The sequence below is a fragment of the Cyanistes caeruleus genome, chromosome 3 (genome assembly GCF_971803275.1).
Source record: "Cyanistes caeruleus chromosome 3, bCyaCae1.hap1.1, whole genome shotgun sequence".
Lineage (NCBI taxonomy): Eukaryota > Metazoa > Chordata > Aves > Passeriformes > Paridae > Cyanistes > Cyanistes caeruleus.
In genome coordinates, this window is record NC_141703.1 from 10,973,244 (window position 1) to 10,994,025 (window position 20,782).

General features: G+C 39.0%; 1 protein-coding gene across 28 annotated transcripts in view; it reads left to right on the forward strand.

The window, feature by feature from the left end:
• The window catches only part of DMD (dystrophin), a 1,136,032-nt gene that overhangs the window by 1,103,047 nt on the left and 12,203 nt on the right, over nt 1–20,782 (forward strand). For 25 of the 28 annotated variants that reach the window (XM_086879790.1, XM_086879801.1, XM_086879781.1 and 22 more), the window contains 6 exons: nt 239–304; nt 1,607–1,672; nt 4,745–4,903; nt 11,655–11,898; nt 12,245–12,368; nt 16,215–16,307. In XM_086879790.1, coding sequence (XP_086735916.1) covers nt 239–304; nt 1,607–1,672; nt 4,745–4,903; nt 11,655–11,898; nt 12,245–12,368; nt 16,215–16,307 — 752 coding nt within the window. The remainder of the gene's footprint in view (nt 1–238; nt 305–1,606; nt 1,673–4,744; nt 4,904–11,654; nt 11,899–12,244; nt 12,369–16,214; nt 16,308–20,782) is intronic. The other 3 variants (XM_086879793.1, XM_086879791.1, XM_086879787.1) reach the window with 1 other exon arrangement.

A 20,782-nucleotide genomic window follows, 5' to 3' on the forward strand; every position in this document is an offset into this window, starting at 1 on the left:
TTGGTGTGAAGAAGAATCGTGGCAGCAGATGGATTGCAAATGGTCAGGATGCCCAGTGTGGCACCACAAAACATTGCACCGATGGCTTGAGGAGGCACACACAGCGCCTGGACTTCTAACTTGCTTTTTATCAAAGGTGGCATAAGGCAAAGAGATGTGAGGATATAGGCATAGCTAAGTGTCTTTTTACTTTTAAAGGGGTATTGTTTGTGATTAATCAGTGTTTTCTGCCTTATAGGCCTGCCTCGTCCCCTCAGCTCTCACACGATGATACTCATTCACGCATTGAACATTATGCTAGCAGGTATGAGACCAGCTGGACATTAGGCAGATCTTTCTCTAAAATTACTTTAAAAAGAAAAAAAGAAGAGCTAGAGGCTACCTGAGCACTTCTTAAAGAAACATAAAATTTGGGGTTTTGCTTTACAGGCTCTGGGATGCAAGAGCATCGTCTGTGGTTGCTGCTAACCAGCCCATCCTAACTTGCCTATCAGAGAACCTTTGTGGTCAGAATTGATCTTTAGGTCCCTTGGGGTTCTCATTAAGCTGTACATTCAGTTACTGATATTTTAATATCAGGATCTGTGGTGATAGGACAAGAGGTAGTATTTTAAATGGAAAGAGGACAAATTCAGACTAGATGTAAGGAAGGAATTTTTGCAGTGAGGATGATGAAGCACTGGGAACAGGTTGCCCACAGAGGTGGTAGATGCCCCATCCCTGAAAACATTTAAAGTCAGACTGCACAGGGCTCTGAGCCACCCGTTTGAGTGGAAGATGTCCCTGCTTAGTGCAGGGGGTTGGACTGGAGGCCTTTAAAAGCCCCTTCCAACCCAAACCCATTTTTGATTCTGCATAGGGTTTAGTTTTTAATATGGATCCTGATATAACAGTACAAATGAGAAGAGCAGAAACCTCCAAACTGTCATATAAATCTCAGGTGTCATTATAATACTAACTCACCTCATGAAATACCACAAACAGGATTTTTTCTTGATTTGGAGGATTAAAGTAGTTATATATCACTGCTTTAGTTAAATTCTCTGCTTTCATACTGCTCCTAAGAATCAACAAGTGGATTATTTGTGCAAATAAGAAAATGTTTTTCCACCAAGAAAGTAAATTTTCAAGGACTGAGGTAGTGAAAAATAGTTATTCTGGCCTCTCTCTCCTCCAGTATCACTTGATCAGGAGAGGTGTTTCTGAATTATGCAGGACGTTTAGGAGGGGCTGAGTGTGAAAACTGATGAGAAATGACTGATCGTTACAGTTTTGACAATGATATTGCCAGGTACAAAGCAATTTGTGTAATCCCCTGGCATCTTAAGGCTTTTCTTTGATTTTGGAATTAATTAACGAAGAGAAATTGGACTAGAACCTCAGAGAAAGAGCTGAAAACTTAGCAGTGAGTTTAGCCAGGCCATTGTAACAATCTTTTGTGATAGCTTATTGCAAAACCTTTTGGTAATAAGCAGCGAGTGTAAATTAATTTGAGTTTCAAATTCATCAGAAACATCACGCTCTTTAATTCTTTCCAGAATGTTAGAACAAACAAAGTTTTTGAAAAACATAATTGGTTTTAATGAGTCTTGGTTTTTTTCCACAGGCTAGCAGAAATGGAGAACACCAATGGTTCTTACCTAAATGACAGTATTTCACCAAATGAGAGCATGTAAGTAGGCTGTTTTCATGGTTTTGACATGTATTTTCTAGGGAAGATTAATAACTTGTAATGAAATTTTCTAGAGCTGAATTTGCATGGCCATGTATCACATCTGGTTCAATTTAATCATGTGCTCGTGTCCTTTAAATTTGTATCATAGTGTCTGGATCAATGGTTTATAGCTTAATACCAAATTTATAGAACAAATGATTGATACCTTCAAAATTAAAACCACTAATTTATTTCCAAAAATTACTGATGTATTCAGCAAATAATTTCCATATTCAGAATATGGTCATCATCTGATGAGTTCTAAGGACAAAGATTCAAAAATCCCCCTTCTATCTTACTGCAAGCTTAATCATGGTAAAATTGCTGTAAGCTAGAAAATGGTGGTGTTGGAAAAGTGTCATACAAAACATAAGTGAGGCTAAACAGAAACCTTTGGTCTATAAATACCTGAAATACATTGCAAGAGTAAGCCAGGAGGGACTGATCATCATGTGAGATACTAGCAGTAGTAAACTCTAAGTTGGACAGATCAATGACAAGCATTCATTTTATTACTTTAAATGCAGAGTTATAAATAAAAGTTCTGATTTTTAAGAAGTAGTTAAATCTGATATCTCACTAAAGCCCTTTGTGGTTCTCCTTTGATAATATTCTTGGTCTTGTTTATTCTCTGAATAAAAGGACATAGAACTAATTGTGTATAATGTTTCTGAAGACAGCACAGAAGCAGCTATGTCATGGGTGTGTTTGAAAATTTGATCTTGGTTCATTAACTGTGTAGGGGAAGCCATAGCATGGATTCTAAATCAATCAGATATGAAAATCTCAACTTCTCTAAAAATGTTTTTAACTATTCTAAATGATCTCATCTTTATCACAGTTTAAGGGATGTGTTTTTTTGAAAATTCAGTCAATTAAATTTTTAGCAGTCCTTTACAACACAGAATTCTGGCCAATTTTCATTCATTTAAATTGAGATTCCAAATGAATAGCATTTTATGGGGTTGACTGAGCCTGTGAGCTCATGATGTTCTTGGATAGTGTTAAAACTGTTTCTTTGATTCAAAATAGTTTCTCTTTTGACTTGGAAGGACTGTTGCCTACAATTGTTGCCTTTGAAAGAAAAACCCCTGTAGAACCAAGAACATTCGTTTAATATATTGGTAAAAGGGGAAAGTTAAAATGTCACCTCAAAACTAATATAGATGCAATGTCAGTATAGTTTCTTGTAATTAATGAAAACTTTAAACTTTGTTTCCAAGTAGTACGTTCATTTGGTATTATTATGGATAGTAGTAATGCTCTAATGGATGGAATTCTGTGTTGTCCCACTGAAATATTTCAGTGTCCTTGTCACAGAAATAATGCATATACTGTATCTTTTGTATTACACCTTTATTTTACTGTTCAGTTCATTTTTTGATCAATTGGAATTTGTATTGTCATGATTCAATTAGTAAGTTAGGGATCTACTTTGTTCCTCAGTTTGTACTATTAAAATGAGAATAGAACTGTGCATTTTGAATTTTGGAAGAAATATTATCCAGATGGATACAAATTGCAGCAAAATCAAAGCTTACCATGAATTCAGATCTGTAATTACTTCAGTTTTGCTTGTCAGATTATTCTTAAGTATAAACTTGCAGGGTTTGGATTATTTGGCTGATCAGTACAGGTAGAGTGATAGATGGAAACAAAGAAGGCAGGAAATAAAAACATAATATATATATATTTATATATCAAAAAATGTTTCATTATGTAGTGTCACAGCAATGATATATAAAATATCTGCGCAGGCTGAAAATCACACAAAAAGAGTATGCTTGTGAAGTGACATTATACTGCAATAGTTACCTCACTTGTTCACTGTTAATTCACTTGACACCCATAAGAGTATTTATAAATGCAAAGCACTGGTTTGAAGGAAGTCATAGTGTTCCATGAAAAGTATAAATTTAGGAACTGGCAAGCCTCTCCTTTTGTGAAAAATTAATAATTCTCTTTTATGAACTAATGTTAATGTGCTCTACATTGCTTTGGCTCTCCTGCAGTCATAAAATTGCATCATTAACATTTTCAGGATCAAAATGAAAACAAGGAAAATTATAATTTTTGAACAATAACAGCTGTTCAAAATGCCTGTTAAATTCTGGTTTAGAAGCATAACAGGAAAAAACCCTAGACTGACTAGACTGAATTATTTTGTTCTATGCGATCTCCAGCAGCAGTGTCATTTTTATTGACCTTGTCTTATGGTGTCAAGGGAAACCTTTCATGGTTTCTCAGTGACTGCTTGTGTAAGTTGCATTGCTTAGGGCTTGGATTCATCTCCTTAGCACCTAAACCACACTTAAAACAATCTGTGTAGTTCTGGGAGGTGATCAAGGTCTTCAGAATTGTATTTCCTTTTCTCTTCTAGAGATATTTCTGTTTCAGTTGCCAGACAGCTTCAGGGGCAATAGAAATAGAGAAGGGGATCATATGTATTAAACAGAATATATTTGTATTCTAACAGTGTACATCACTTTTAAATTTTAAAAAAGTCAAACATATGAGTGGACGATAACATACTTCCATTATATTAGTTCAGGGTGTTTTTTTTTTTGTTTACCTAATTTAGAATGTTATGGAGAAAAAAAAAAGATAAATAAAACACACACTTATTACATAAGGAGAGGTGGTAGGTACAAGAATAAATGCATTGGCCTTGCTTGAATGACCCTTCCACAATGCAGCTCAGACAGCAGAAGATTGTTTTCTTTTTGCAAGTAAATTCCTAGTTGAAGTTTGTCGGGAGAGCTGAAGTTGTCAGCTGTTGCAAAACTTGGCTTTAAGTATCTGAGAAGCAGAGAAGGAGGGAGGTGGTCTCTGCAGAGAAGGAAAATTACCAGAGACTCAGTGAAACAGGTCAGCAGATTTTGCTTTAAGGTGCTCTGCTGTTGGTTACAAAGAGTTCAGCAAATCTCTTTGTAAGAAATGAGAGACTGGGAGTGACTCATCTCCTCGTATTCACTGTGAGGTTGAAAAGAAGGAAGGGAACAGCCTGTTTTATCCTCCTGTGTTTTCCAGCGATGATGAACACTTGTTAATCCAGCACTACTGCCAAAGTCTGAACCAGGAGTCCCCCCTGAGCCAGCCCCGAAGCCCTGCCCAGATCCTGATTTCTCTGGAGAGTGAGGAAAGAGGGGAACTGGAGAGAATCCTCGCAGACCTGGAGGAGGAAAACAGGTGGGTTATACCACCAGCTGAATTTGAAGTAAAAAGACTGCAAAATAATTATACTGTACAGTTAGATGGAATTCAGTTTGGTAAAATTTTTAGGGGATAAAATGAGTTATAAAACTGCATTTTCTTCAGACAAATGAGTAATTTCATAGAGGGTAAAGGTTGAGTCCTCTTAACTTTCTCTTTCTTTGTTGTTGCTTGTTGCCATTTCTTTAGTCTTCCAATACAAAGTATCATTTACCATTTCTAACTTCACATTTAATTGAAGTTATCTTTATTAATCACCATAAAAAAAAACCCAACTGGATACTTAAAGCATCACATCACTGCAGTCCTCTTTATACTCTGTAATCTTGGGCAAGCAGCACAAAAACCAGAAGATGTTGACCCTGGAAGATTGGTAATTACAACTGTGAATTACCAAAACCAGACTGTAAGATATAGATCATTTAGTTCTACCAAAAAAGCACGGGTTTGTGTGCCTTTTTCTATCTTCAGCTTTTATAGTGCAGTCTATTGGCATTTTCATAGTCTTTTTTTTCTTGCTTCTGTAAGAGCTAGGTGCTTCTTACATTGGGGATTTAATGCACTAATCATTTACTTTGGGCTTGTCAAGGAAATAATGCAAGAGTCGGCAGTGTCATAGATCTTCTCTCCATGTATGTCTTCTTTGAATGGTGCTAATCAATTACAGTGGCTCCATCAGAGACTTGTTATCAGGAGGGCTTGGGAGAATGGAGAAGATGTAGGAAGATGTTTCACACAGAAAGCTGTAGTAAACAAAGCTCTTGCTCAACTGAACAGCAGAGAGATTTTGTTTGAAACAAACCACAACTTCCTACTGCATACCACATAAAGCCCAAGTACTTTCCATAGTGGAGAAAAATCAGTATTTTGAAATAAGACATTATACTTAGCATGTTCAGGACTGTAGCAAAGAAATATCTAGTAGCTAATACAGATAAGATAGCCTCGTTTTCAGGAGATGGATGTTATTTTTTTGAACAGCATTGTGTAGTGAATCATGGAAGAAGGGGAAAAAATCATAATGCTTTTCTCTCTGTATACAAAATAAGCTGCCTAGCAGAATGGAGGGTGACTTTTAAAGCAGACTAGTTTTAGATTAGAAAGGTAGTATATAAAAACTAGTACAATATGGAGCTAGATAGGGAAATAAGCCAAAAAGCCCTTTGGGAGTTCATGCCTTAAATACCTGCATGGGCTTTATTGAATATAGCTGTTACTGATAAAGGATGTAAAAGATCTCTGGCAGGAATTGCACCTTAAAAATATCAGGTTGGAAGTTTGCCAATCCTGGATTAAACTAGAGCTGTAGTCTGTGGAGGTTGGTTGTACTACTGGAGGCACCAGTAAAGGATGGGATGCCACCACCGGCAGCCTTGCCTTTTGTGGGTGCTCAACACAGCAGGCACAGAGAGCTCTGTCTCTCTCTCACAGCATGGAGGTCACACTGCTCTGATTTTCATTGATTATGACAAAATAATTGCTTTTGTCTCTGCCTTCCACTACAAATAACTTGTGCTTAAAATGTGAGATACTTGCTGAAAAGTGAACAAGTTCTTGTTGTCCTGGTTGCTTGTCACAGATAGCCATGATTTTATGGATGATACACTGATTCCTGTTTAGAAAAATAAGCTCTTCAGACAGGATCAGTCAGGAGGCATTCATGTAACTTACCTGCTTTTGAAAACAGTCTTATCCCTTTCAATTTCTATTTCCTAGTTCTCCTCCACCAAGTTTGCACAAACTTTTCTTGGCTCTTGCCAAAGGTAATCAGCAACCTAACACCTTATTCCTTTTGTGAACCTGGTTCCAGTGGGTGAGCACGTCTTCCTTCCCATGCATATCCTAAAACATCCTCCATGTAGACTTGTTACTGCCTCAGATGAAGCCATTCCTTTGTTCTCGGGGTGCATCTCCTTGCCGCTGCTGAGCTGGATGTGGAGCCCTCTCCTGCCTGTGTCGACACAGCTCCTGGTGCAAACACTTGTGATAACTTCTGAAAACTCAGGTTTAGCTCTCTCTGCTGTGTCTTGTACACTTTTACAGTAAGAGTCAGGGCACATTCAGTCACTTGTCAGCAGCTCCCAGGAAAGCAGCCACAAGTGATGCCTCAAGTATTAAGTACCAAGAAGAAGCAGTGCTGTGATGCTGGGAGCACCTCATTGTCATTTCTCTTTTTCTTCTGCTCTCCACAGTTTCCTGCTTTTCAAAAAAGCCCTTTTCTCTTTTGCTTTGTCTCTTTTGAGCTGTTGATTGAATTCTGACCTCCATTTGAGTTTCAGCTGCAGTTTCTGGCCCTCCAAATATTTCCATCTTGACTTATTACTTATATAAAAAACACTCTTTGAAATTGTAATTCCAAGGTTTTGCTTTTGGACAGTTTAAAAGCTCTGTTGCCTATTTTGAATTCTTCTGAAATGCATTCTCTAACTTACAAACTAACCTAGCTGTGACGTGGTTCTGGCTGGGGTTTTGTCAGTTCCAAGAACCTCTTGTTAGATATTCATTATTTATCTGCTACCATTTTAAGACCTTGGTGCTTCTGTAGCTTGTAAGTATGACTTCCTTAAATAATATATGGCTAAGATTTGACTGCTAAATAATTTATATTTGTTAAAATGTGGGCATTTTAGAGAATATTTTCAATGGCTGAAAATGTTTTATTTGAGTTTTAGGTCTTCAGGCTTATGCTGAGTTTTGCATCACATGGAATATTGTGATAAGACCATTTCTGTATTCAATAGAAAAAAAGCAATCTTGCTATTGAAGGCATTATTACTGTATTGCAATATAAAAGAAAAATGCAATTATAAAACCCTCTCAAACACTATTTCCTCAAGAGTGAATGTATTTCAGGGAGAGCAAAGACAAGTTTTTGTTGTCCATCTAAAGGCAATAAATTACATAGGTTACACAATAGGATAGGTAATAGTGACCAGGATGTACTGTAGTGGCATTAAATAGAAAGCATGTAGTTCTGCAGTGACAGAGTCAAAACTTTTTGCAAAGAATTAAAATACCTTCCTGCTATTTTAATGAGCCAGGAAAGTGGGTGCTTGCTAGTATTTTAGTTGAACTGAGGTCTTGGATGTAAGAGGGAGGCTTCTCTCATGTTCTCTCTTCTTCTTCCCAGCTCTGAGCTGTCCTGCAACAAGAACCAAGTAAATGAGATCTCCAGCCAGAGCTATTTGCCATTCCTTGGCTTTTCCTGACTTGCAGTGGGAGTGCAGTGGGCTGTGTGCCACCATAGAAAGCACTGACACCCTGAATCTCAAAGCTGCCCTGTTTCGGTGTTTCTTCAAATCTGAAGAATGATGAATGGCCTCCTCACATAAGTTCCTTCTGTATAGTAACCAACAGCAAGAAAGTGATGCATTTCTAAACATGCTGTGGCTCCTTTTGGTATTTGTTTTGGCATTGAAGAAGGGGAACTAGATTCTTCTGAGTGTGAATCCTGAGTAAACACGGTCACTCTAGTGGGGGACAGGGGGTAGGTAGTTCAGCTACCATCTTTGTCTGTTTCTTCATACCACTGATTTTCTGTAGAGAGATGAGAAATAACATGAATTCACAAATTCTCAATTGCCTTTGAGAGGACTACTCAGCAGACAGAGTCCACTAAGATTTCTGTCACCAGGCAATTAATGCTGCAAGTGATAGATGTGATTAATAATTCATGAGCTCTTTACTACTCAGCTCTGTACAGCTGCATAAATCAAGGTTACACCGCATGCTTCCTATGTTACTTTTCTTCACAAATGCCTCAAAGAGTTGCAAGCATTGTAAATGGAATATATGGGGTTTTTTGAATATTCTCTTACTGAAGAAGGGTTCATTTTCCCAGTGATGAGTACATGCAGCAAAACAAATTGTTTGTTTGTGACAGCCAGATATCAAAGTCACCCAGCCTGAGCTGTGGTGGAGGAAGGTGAGGTTTCCATGTACTGCCTGTGCTTGTTCAGTTGCATTCATTTAGAGGGGAGCATGTTTGTGTCCCCCCTTTCTCTTATGTCCCATTTTAAGGAGAAAGTGTCAGAGTGCCCCTCCTCAGGACCCTGAGGGCTGTGGGCAGTGTCTTGGGTGCCTGGATCATAGCAGCACTCCTTTTCACCACACAGCTTAAAACTGTTCCAGGGGAAAGAATAAGAGCCTTTTGTTCTCTCTTAGGATATTCTTACAGCAGTTTTCAAATTCTTTCCTTCTTTTTTAATTTTCAGCTTTTTTCCCTTGTGTTAATACACCTCTTCATTGCTATATGTTTAGATCCCAGTTATGATATTATTGATTGTGTGCACTGCACATCACTCTTACAGCTCTGAAGCTACAATGAATCTCAGTTCTCTGGATGGAGGACTGTGCAGCTGGACTGAAAAGGTGCTGCTAGAAAACTCAGTAACACAGGTGCACTGGGAAAACCCACATGCATCCTTCAAAATTACATTCCTTTGTTCCAACAGTATTACACTATTTAATTACAGAACTCCCAACAAGACTCTGGTTGGAAAATAAGCAATATCTTTTACATGATTTTTTTTTTTCTATGAACTTTCAGAAAGATTTTTTAATTTTTTTTTTTTATATTTTTTTATCATACATGACAGGGTGTTAATCTGAATTGCTTTCTGGTCCTTTCTTGTATTTTAGTACCACCATTACTGGAAGGACTTCTCTATATTGATAGAGGTGATAATTGTAGATTTCTTTGTAGCAAGGTATCTGATAATGTTGTTAGTATGACCAAGTGCATTTATTTAGTTTCCCTTAGGGTGGTGTTTTATCCTTTGCTTTACAGCACTACAAACTTTAGAGTGTGCTGTTTGTAGAGTATTGCTTGTATTGTGCATCTGGGCAGTTCCTCATGGGGTGGTGATAGCCACTATCTACGGCAGGCTTCATGATCATTCCTGTACCAGCTTTAGTCAGCAATAACACCACGTGTGATGAACATGCTGTCATGTTCATTACTATTCCCTTTTGTGTTTGTATTAATTATTCACCAGTTTGTTCAGCTAGAAGTATCAGAAGACATAAAGTCAGGCAGAAGACATAACTTACGTGACAATATCTATTCCCAGTATAGATAGCCCTGTTTTTTTCTAGATAATTTTCATGAACTTGAAACTGTATTTCATTAAAACAAAAAAACTTCTTTGGAAAAAAGAACAAACAACTCTCTAGAGTTGTCCCTCTTTGTGTGGGTTTTAAGGAAAGAAATCTTGAATTTTGGAACAGCCTGAAGTTAAAAATTATTAGCCCATGTTTTTTAATAATTTAAAATTTCTGAAGAGGATGGATCATGTAGGTCAGACATCCCTTAAAGATTGTGTTGGGAGGGTGCCATAGTCCCAGGTTAGGACATGTCCATCATGCAGCTGCTGAGGAGCACAGGGACCTTTGAGGAACAGTCAGTGGCTTGTCTTTGTCCTTGGCATTGCTTTTTCACCTGTGTGAAATGATGAGTCCTGCTTTAGTTCTGGTTACAATAATGCTCTTTTAGAAGTGTTTTTTTTGGGAGGTTTCCGAGGTGCTGTTAAGCTTCCAGACCAAACTGTCAGGGTGTGTTGTGGTGTGCAGGCAAAACTGGCAAAAGGTGTCTGTTCTCACAACCTCAAATAAGAGCGAGTTGGAAAAAGTAAAATCTGGGTCAGTGCTTGTGATGAGTAAGCAGTTACCAGTGTCGAGCTGTTTTCCCCCCTCTGGGAAACTGTAAAAGAACATCACAGCAACAAAATCCCAGTGCAGTTTGTTAGGCCTCCCTTGCCTATGAAGTTTCTGTTACAAGTTACTATTTTTGCAGTTTTGGATTGTTATGTTTAACAAGGTTTTAGTTTCCTACCTTCTGTGCTTCCCCTGCTTATGTGCTTTCCCTGCTTGGTAGATTTATTTTTTTTTCATGTGGAACACAATAGATCATAATATTCTATGGAATGTTTCAATGAAGTAAAATTGGAGTTTTATGAAATAAAAGAACAAGCTTAGCAGTGCCATAAAGTTGCAGTAGACAGTAGCACTTCAGGCAGGACAGAGGTGGAAATTACAGCCCCAAAAGTCAGTGCAGTTCAGTTTAACAGACTGGGTCGCTAATTCTCATCTTCAGTTGATAATTTTAGCCCTAGGCTGGAAGTGCATTTGCAGATCTGAAGAGAGCAGAGTGATATGACCTGACTGACAGCCAAGTTCTGTGTTTTCCTCTGACTTTTTGTGTGGCTGCCCCTCTGAGGTTTCTCATCTGTGAAACAGATCAGCCAGCCAGGTGGCACCCACTTTGGTTTAGTGTTTGTGAGGTGCTGTGATTACTCTGAGTCCTCCTTTAGCACTAATGCCTCCTCAGGTGTAGCCATGTGTGGAAGGGAACTGGCAGTCCCACGTCTGCTGGGAAGGATAACGCGCAGGAAGCTGAGGGAAGGCTGAGCCCAGGACCCTGGCTTTGGGAGGGTGACTGGAGCCTCCTGCATGAGGTGCCCTGGGAGGGAATCAGCTGTGAGTTCTGGTGATGGCAAGATTAGGCATCACCAGAAATTTAGGCAGATTAAATCACAGATCCATCTAATCCAGACCGTGCGGATCTGCAGGGAGTAAACCCACAGGTGATGGCTTCAGGACAGGGAAAGGCAGTTGGTGCAGGTGAGCCCTGAGAAGTGAGACACATCACAGCACACCAGAGGAGGTGTCTGGTCACTGCCCCTTGCAGAGGCCATAAAGCTTTTTCCCCCTTGTCACTTGCCAACAGGAACCTGCAGGCAGAGTACGACCGCTTGAAGCAGCAGCATGAGCACAAGGGTCTGTCTCCACTGCCGTCCCCGCCGGAGATGATGCCGGTTTCCCCGCAGAGCCCCCGGGATGCTGAGCTCATTGCAGAGGCCAAGCTGCTTCGCCAGCACAAGGGCCGCCTGGAAGCCAGGATGCAGATCCTGGAGGATCACAACAAACAGCTGGAATCGCAGCTGCACAGGCTGAGGCAGCTGCTGGAGCAGGTGAGTCCTCAGGCATTTCTTCTAGGTCTCTGAAGAGTAATTTTCCAAACAGGGTGTGAAGCGTTATCAATAACAAGAACATACCAAGAAATCATATCTGTAGAGGCGAGTCAGAGAAAGGTACAAAATTGTTTTACAGGCTGCAAGTGAGAATGTGGAATCAGGTTTCAGTGTTCTCATTTAGTTTTCTTGCTTGTTTTATTCAGAATTAAAATGCACTGGTTGCGTGGATGAGTTTACTTAAAAACAGACTGAAAATTGTGTGTATTCATGGAATAAATAAAAATTAGAGATATAAAGTAGTGAGCTGTTAATAGCAATGTCTTACTTTTTTCTTTAATTTCAGCCACAGGCAGATGCCAAGGTGAATGGTACGACACTGTCATCTCCTTCTACCTCTTTGCAGAGGTCAGGCAGCAGTCAGCCAATGCTTCTTCGTGTAGTTGGCAGCCAGACTTCGGAAACCATGGGTAAGATAATGAAGCTTAGGTTGTCACAAAAAATTATTATGTCCCATTTTCCAGAAAAAAAATCCTTAAAGACAGAAAACACTTTTCCATTTAGTTCAAATGAAATGAAGTAGATGTTTGCAATGATCTTCAATGTCATCTGCCTTTTTACACTTTGCATCTTCACTATGATTCAGGCTTTGCTTTTGATTGTGGTGCACACAGTAGCTTGGGTATTTTGATATTAAACACAAAACACAGCCAGGGCTTGACTGCTGAAAACAAATGCTGCTGAAAAGCTAACTATTCTGTTCAATCTGACTTTCAGTTATTAAGCATGACATGACTGATTTAAATGTACATAATATTAATTATGGCTAAGAGACTAAATGTATGATTAGTCATCCCCACATTAAATGATGTGATCTTATTTTTAATACGTTGTGGCTCAATCAGTAGGATGGAGCTGTCACTCACAGGCAGTGCTCATCTAGTGGCTTTTCTAAGTATCACATCAGATGTGATAATGAACATCATAAGAGCTGTGGAGTAAGGTTAAATAATAATATTCTGTAGCTGGAGGTTGGAATTATTATTTTGGTGCTTTTAGTAACTGCTATGTGGTACTTTGCAAATTTCCTGTCTGTTACATAATTAGTAAGTATTTATTACCAAGTGGCAAGGATTTTCAGCTAGTAAAAAAGCAATTAATCTTTTCAGCATCTTTAAGCAAATGCACTTATATTAGTTCAACAAGATGATGTTTCAAGTCTGATGATAATATTCAGCTTCATACAGAGAAATTTATTTTATGTATATTAGTGAGAGGCTTAAGTGAGAGCTTTTCTTTCCACTGCTGTTAGTGACAGTGACAATGAGAGTGAGAAATTTAATGGGAGGGCACATTCTGCTGTGTCTGAAGTGCTGTTGTGGTGGGAAATGCAGCTTTTGGGGGGACTTTTTCTGCCATTCCAAGTGTAAGCAATAATTTCAGCCTATGACAGTATCAAACAAGATGGGTTCTGTGCAATCTGCCATAAAAAATGTGAAATAAATAGTACCTTTAGAAATGCTGAAGTTGAAATCCTGTGAGTGAAAGTACAATCACAGGTAACAGGAATTTATGGAAAAAATAAAAATGGACTTTTCATTAAACATGTTACCAGTGGGGAAATATTTTGCTATGTATGCTATACACAGAGTAGATAAAATGTATTAGTAGTGGTGTAATCTGCATCAGTTTTCTAGAGAAATTCCATTAATTTCATCACATAAAATACATTAATTAAAATACAATTAAAAGAAAAGATAGGAGGACAGTACTTCCCAGTATTTCTTGTAGTTTTATATTTTATATTTCATTCTTTAGTGGGACAAAATAACAAAAATTTACTTCTCATTTAAATAATATAAAATTACTCCCATTTACCTCACGAGACTGGAATGAATTGATTAACACAATAGAGTCATATAAGCTGCTAAAACTTTTTAAAGCAAATGTTTAGACATAAGTTGATTTTATTTGATTGGTTTGATTGAGCCAGTATGTGGGAGGACAGCGAGCTGTTATCAGTGGGATCGTACTGAGACTCAGCAGAGCCACACTGTTGGCAGCAGGGAGTGGAGCTTATAAAAAGAATTACTAACTGGGCTAACAAACCACAACTAATTCAGTTTGTCACGTGTCCTTTCACACCAGAAAGCTTTGCTTGCTAGGCTCAGGGTTTTCTGAAGCACAGGTTAAAATATTCTTGAATTGTGAGAACCAGAGTGGTGTTGTAAATAATGCTCCCATGCAGCAACCATGTGCCCAGGAATGAGGGAGCTATGATTTTTGAGAAAATACTGAGGATCTCTAGGTGTCTCAGGCAATGAGGCAAGGTAGTGATAGCTTTTATATGTTCTTCCCTGTAAAATTAGACCTTTGTTGTTTTCACTTGAAAACCCACTGCACTTTTGTCTTTCTGCTTTCCCAAGGAGAGATTTCTATGAAAGGTGTTTCACCAGTAGTGCTTTGGTAAAATCAGTGACCCACTCAAACCCTCATTTACAAATTGAACTTATTCCTGGTTAACTTGAAGGACACCTGGGCAAGTGGAAAAGTTCTGCCTTTCTCCTCATGGAGTCCCAGTGGGCAAGTCCTTATCCTTGGCCTTTTTCACCCTGGCAGAGTACAAGCTGAGGAGGTTGTATGAGGCAAGAGTCAAGGTTACAAGTGCTCAGAAAAAAATCATCCAAATGAGGAAAAAATGTAAAATCATTTTAATGTATTATTAATTTAATATTTCATTTAAAAATCATTTTGAATAAAAAATACAACATTTTTGGAGTGTCAGCAGTTGAGCTCGTATCAGCACTTAGGAGGACATTTGGAAATTGGTACCTCATAAATTGGAAATTTGGAAATTCAGGTCTGGACCAAGCCAGCAGAACCACTGCCCTTTCATTGTGACCTTTAAGGCCAGGAGGCTTTCTTCAGGCTGATAAAATTCTCAGCCTGGGTAGAAGCAGCGAGATCCCTCTCTGAGTTTTCACCTTGACGTTCAGCAAAGGCTGCAAGGACATTGCTTTTGCTGAGACACCTCTGTCAGTGCAATGCCTGATGTGAAAGTAACTCATGGTGTGAGTTGATTTGTGTGACCCCAGCGCCACTCGAAAGCCGAACACGCTGCAAGCAGCCTCAGCAACTATTTTTAGACAGTTAATGGAATAAAAGAAGCTGATACAAAGACCATCATTTATATGAATTAAGTGCTTCTTGCAGACACTCTATCCCACTTCTTGTGCTGGAGTGGGAGGAATCACTCTTGGTCAGAAATAACTCTTGTTAAACTCCTGGCTTAAATATAGGTAGCCCTGAAATACTCCTTTCATATCCCTTTTTCTAGGTTTTTCACTAGCATGGAGCACCTCAACGTTTAACAAATGTAAATGTTAACAGAAAATCAGACAGTTTTCTACTCAAACAGGGCAAGACATGTTAGAGTAAAGGATCATTAAGTCATTTTCAGAAGAAGTGTGTAACTCAGTTATTACAGCAGGCAAAATTGCTTTTGTGTTCTACTAGAGATAAAAGACATCTAGTAAAAAAGGAGAATCTCACTCAAAGTATATCCTTTAGGTGTATTCTTTTCCCAGATGCTTATTTATATTGGAGGCTAGGATCTGCATTAAAAACAACATATGGATTTTAGTTATATGAAACCATAAGCAAAAAAAAAATCCAGTAAAAATAAAATGTATTGAATTTCCCATTAAGCCACTGCCCTATAATCAGGTTATAGAAATTATTCAGTGGGAGAAATGTATTTTGCTTTATTAAACTGCTGCTAAACCCTTTTACAGTACAATTGAGTGTTCTTGGAGCGCCAATCTGATGCAATTAAACTGTCAGAAATATTAATACTGATGCAGATGAGAATCTGGGTTTCTACTCATTTGCACAGCTAGGCAAAGCAGTGCCAACATGAACCCAGCACTATTAGAAAGCTGCTCAACAGCAGCACTCACAACAGCAATTTCTTTTTCCATTAATAGAATAAGAGAAGCTGAAACGACAAGTGTCATTTATGGAACTAGATGTTCCTAGCAGACATTTTACCCTACTTCTTTTACCAGAGTAAATTATTTCTTAAATCCCTTTTTGCAAATTAAAATAGTGTTAATTGTCTCAAAATCCTCATTTAATTTTCCTTAGAGCCTTATAAAGAAAGACAACTGTAACAGTCAACAAAATTCACCTTTGAAATTTTTATTGTACACTAAGCAGAAAATGTGTCTGAGTGAACAGCCCTAGCTTTGGGGAGGAGTTGGGCAATAAAACTGTTAGCACAGGCTCTCATGCAGAGGTGTGGATTTGCTTTGCAGGTGAGGATGAGCTGCTCAGCCCTCCCCAGGACACAAGCACAGGTTTGGAGGAAGTGATGGAGCAGCTCAACAACTCCTTCCCCAGCTCCAGAGGTGAGCGCTGCTGCCTGTGGCAGATGAGAGGAAAGAAGATAAAAGTGTTTTCTGTTCCTTGATGTTTTCAGGGGGTTGTATTTTGGTATCAGGCTTTTTGCTGCTCTTTGTTTTCATTTTAACAATAGCTGTAGAGAAACCTGTCTTGTTTAGAGTGGAGGAGCAGCCTGTTCCTCCTTACCTTAAGCTACCTCCACAGGTAGTCCTTGCTAGATATGTGGATGAAACAATGTCTTTGTGAGACTCTTTCTTCCCCAAGCATTTTCTTTGCTTCCTTTTGCCTTGTTTCTTTTTTCACAGCTTTCCTTCTTTTCAGTTGATGCCCTTGTTGATTTATTTTCTTAATATATGTCTTAGCACATTTTCTTTCTGTCCTTATGCTTCTCCAAGACTGTGGTTTGAAATAATATTAGAGTTCAAAGTCAAAATTCTCAACCATGTAGCCCCTTAGGTCCAGAGGGATGGAGGATGAACGAGTGGGGTGCTTGTTTATGCAGCACAGGCACATAAAGCCACGTGTTCATACAGCCACAGCCTTTCTTTCAGTGTTTCCATTTCTCTCATTCCTGTTGTTTGCTAAAAATAGGCATTTGTATTACCAGGATTTATTTGTCCAACCTTTTTTCATTTATTTTCTGAGCCCAGAAGAAAATACTCTGCTGCCAAGAAAAAATGGCTGAGGTTCCTAGCAGGAGATGGGAAGTTTGGGATATTGGCTGTTGCTGTGAAAAGAGGCTCAGTCATGAACCTTCTTGGCAAGAGAAAGCCTCAGTATTGCCAGCCTGATAAGTGGATTTCAGGGGGCATAGACTTCCTGCAGGGCCCTTGCACAAGTTTCACACATCACCCAGAGATTCTTTAGGAGATAAATGCTTTAACCATTGCACTGAACTTCCAGTGGAGTCGGGTTTTCTCCATCCTTGGCTTTCAAAACAAGTTCAGCTCTCTCCAGAACCCATTTGTGAGCAGTGAGTCAATATAAACTGTATAAGGTCTCATGCTATAGGTCAAAAGATGGAATAATTTAGAAAGATCTCATTGAATAAATTCTAATACAATAAATTTCCAACTGCACTCAGCTCCACCTCAACATTACATAAAAAAGTCATATGTCCAGCCCTCGTTTTGCCTAGATAAATGCTGAGAGACAACAGATGAAAAGTCTTTCTAATATTGTTATGTAGATTAAAATGGACTTCTTTTTAAAGTTGCTGTGTACACAAGGTTACAACAGACAATGTTTTCTTATTAGTGACCATCATTAGTGTAATATGTTGAACGTAGATCTTGCACAGTCACAAGTGTCTAGATGTATGTATCCCATGTGTAAAAATATTTAGCAATTGTGATACCTAATTTGTATTCACAGGTGATGACACTGGCAGTGTTTATTTTTAAAAACAAGCTTAGTTTTCCGTGAAATAGGAGCAATTTATGAAACAAAATTTAATGAGATATTTGAAATAGAGTGGTTCATTTCCTGTGTAGAATAAATAGGTAGAGGTCAGTCTGTTAGACATCACCTTCTGCTCACTGAGAATAGCAAATGTATTTTTATCTTATTAGTGAAAAATAAAAAGCTTCGTGAAACAAGCTGAGAATATAAAATTTAGTAGGATAATGAAGTAAAATTGATAAGCTCAGGTAACATTTTAATTTTTTGAATTAAGCTGTAGTTTCAGATTTTCATTCTCGCTGTGCAAAATGTGGTCATTCAGCTAGAGAGAAAGCATGCATTCCCTTATTTTGTTTCTTCATTCAGTAAGTGTGTTGAAAACATAGTGATAATCACAATCATCCACAAAAGGTATTGCAGCTTACGTACTTCCCTGTCTTACTAGCAGCCATGGAGAACAAAAATACTCTGTAGCTGGATGGAGGGCTGTGGGAGGGGAGGGAGCACAGCCTTTGGCATGAGTCCCATGAGTCCCCCTCAGCCAAGCCTCGAGAGGAGCTCCTGGTGCAGCAGCCAGGAGCAGGCACAGCCCAGCAGAGCCAGGCTTCCCATGGGACTTTGCTTTTAGGTCTTGGCCAAGGCACTGCCAAGGCTGAGCCAGAATCTGCCTCTTCCCCTTTCTTGGGCTACACAAAAAGATTAGTCCAGCTGGGAAGGAAACTTATTTTTTTGGAATTGTACCAGGTTTTGGCTAAAGAGATTAGGACTTCAATTATGTTTCTCTGTTCTGCTTATATCTTTTGATGTATTTGCATGAATGCCAGGTTAGTGTAATTCCTTTTGGCTGAGGTATAGGAATGGTCAGGCTCTCTGTAAGAAATGGTTTGTCCTACAGCCAGTGCAAATGGCTTTCCATTCATTGGTTGGTAGAGGCTGCTGAGAGCTTATGTAAACTTCTGTTACTGAAGTTTTCTTCTATTCCCAATTTAATAATTCAGTTATATTCCAACATCTGACGTGCTGCAGCCTCATGTAGACTTTCAGTGTGACATGAAAGATGCTGTGGCCAGATTCCACAGGCATCAGGGACCTCTGATTTAAAATTTTCAAGGCTGCAGGAAAAAGAAAAGGAGGCAGAGTTGATTGGTCTCAACAAACTACTGAATCAAGAACCTTTTTGCTGTTGAGAGGTGTAATCTGTATCTCAGATTTCTAATCTTTAACAGAAGATCAAAGTGCAGCTGCAGAAGAGTGAGAGCAGTTTGGCAAAGCAGCCTGAGAAGAGGGCATAGTGTTAAGGACTTGGGCATGGTGCAAGTGAAATTTTGTTTCTTTCCAGTACCAGTTGTATTGAAACTCAGGTTACAGGTGTGAACACCTACCTCAAGTAGGTCTTCAGTAAACAGAAGAATAAACCCAAACAAGCAATAGCATATATCTATAAACAATACTTTTTGTTATATTGATTCTCATTAAGTAGAACTGAAAAATTGTCAGATACCAGAAGTACAGTTGTCCCAGTCTGCCATTCAGAAGTAGGTTGTGATAGAGGAGCTGAGGGAGCTGGGGTTATTTACCCTGGAGAAAAGGAGGCTCGGGGGAGACCTTACCACTCCACAAGTACCTGAAAGGAGGTTGAAGCAAGGTGAAGATTGGTTTGTTCTCCCAAGTGTCAAGGGGTAGGACAAGGTGAAATGGTCTTAAGTTGTGCTAGGAGAGGTTTAAATTGGATATTAGGGAAAATTTCTTCAGGAAGTGGGTTCTCTAGCATCAGAACAGGCTACCCAAGTGTTGAACCAACAGCATGGATGTATTTAAAGGACATGTAGATGTAGTACCTGGGGACTTGGTTGGGTGAGGGGCTCAGCAGTGCTGGGCTAACAGTTTGACTCAATGGTCTTAAAGATCCTTTCCAACCTTCATGATTTTATGAAATAATATTTTCTTTGTGGCCTGTAAAAATAAGCATGTTAGATTTCAAGCTAAATATCAGCGTGTCACAGCATAGGGAGTGGCAGGCCTTTTGAATCAGGGACATAATTCTGGGTGTCTTATTGCCATTAGAATAACAACTTGGAGGAGTTCAGGGCTGAACAAGCAGTGAAGAGAGAGAAGGACTGAAATTCTGTGCTTGGCTGCACAGATGTGTAATTGAGCATCACAAACTGATTTAGCCTAAATATTGTCAAAAGCACCTGAAGAGTAAGACTTGCTCAGACTGGGAAATAGTTTACTAAAGCAAGTGGTGGCACTTATTTTGGAGTTCTGAAACAAGGCAGTTAAAAGCAATAGTAATTGTCACTCACCTGGAGATAGATTCCTTAAGATTACATTTTCAAGCTTTTGCAGCACAAAGCTGTTTTTAAGAGGGCATCAAGGCTTCATAGCATCATTTTGAATGTATTTTAGAGAAGCAAGTGTGAAACAGATTGTATCATAGACCTGCACAAGCAGACCTCAGATGCAACAACTTATACCTTTTATAGGGTACCATTTCATTTGTTTGTTTCTTTAGTTTAACCTTTTGGCAGTTCTTGGCATTTCCTAAGGAGAACAGGAGTTTCCTGCTCCTTGCACAGCTGGCTGTTGGTGCCAAAAGCTGTTTCATTTCTGGAGAGAGAAATTCTGCTGAATACCTGATGATTTCTGTCCTTAAGGAATTTTTCTTTCCTTTTAATCTAAAAGGTTTCCCATCCACTCCTCTTTTACTTTGCTGCTCCCAGCAAATTCACAACTGCTGCAGCTGCTTCAAACAGCTGCTGTGCTAACTCAAAACAGATGTCAAAGCCAGAGGTCTGACATTTAGTGGAAATCTACCATTAAATGCCACCTCAGTGGTTTATTTGACCCTGCTCAATAATGGGCCACAGAGGAAAACATTTTCACGCCGTATTTGTGCCCAAACTACTAAATCTCCAGGGAATTGGTTCACAGTTAGAAAGTAAGATTGGCAGGCCAGTATTTTCAATGCCAGATTCATCTCTCCTACAGCACTGAGGATGAACAAGTTACGTCACTTCAGGTGGCTCTCATGGTGGACCAGGCTGAGTTTTGCAGTTATGGTTTCATGGCAAATGCT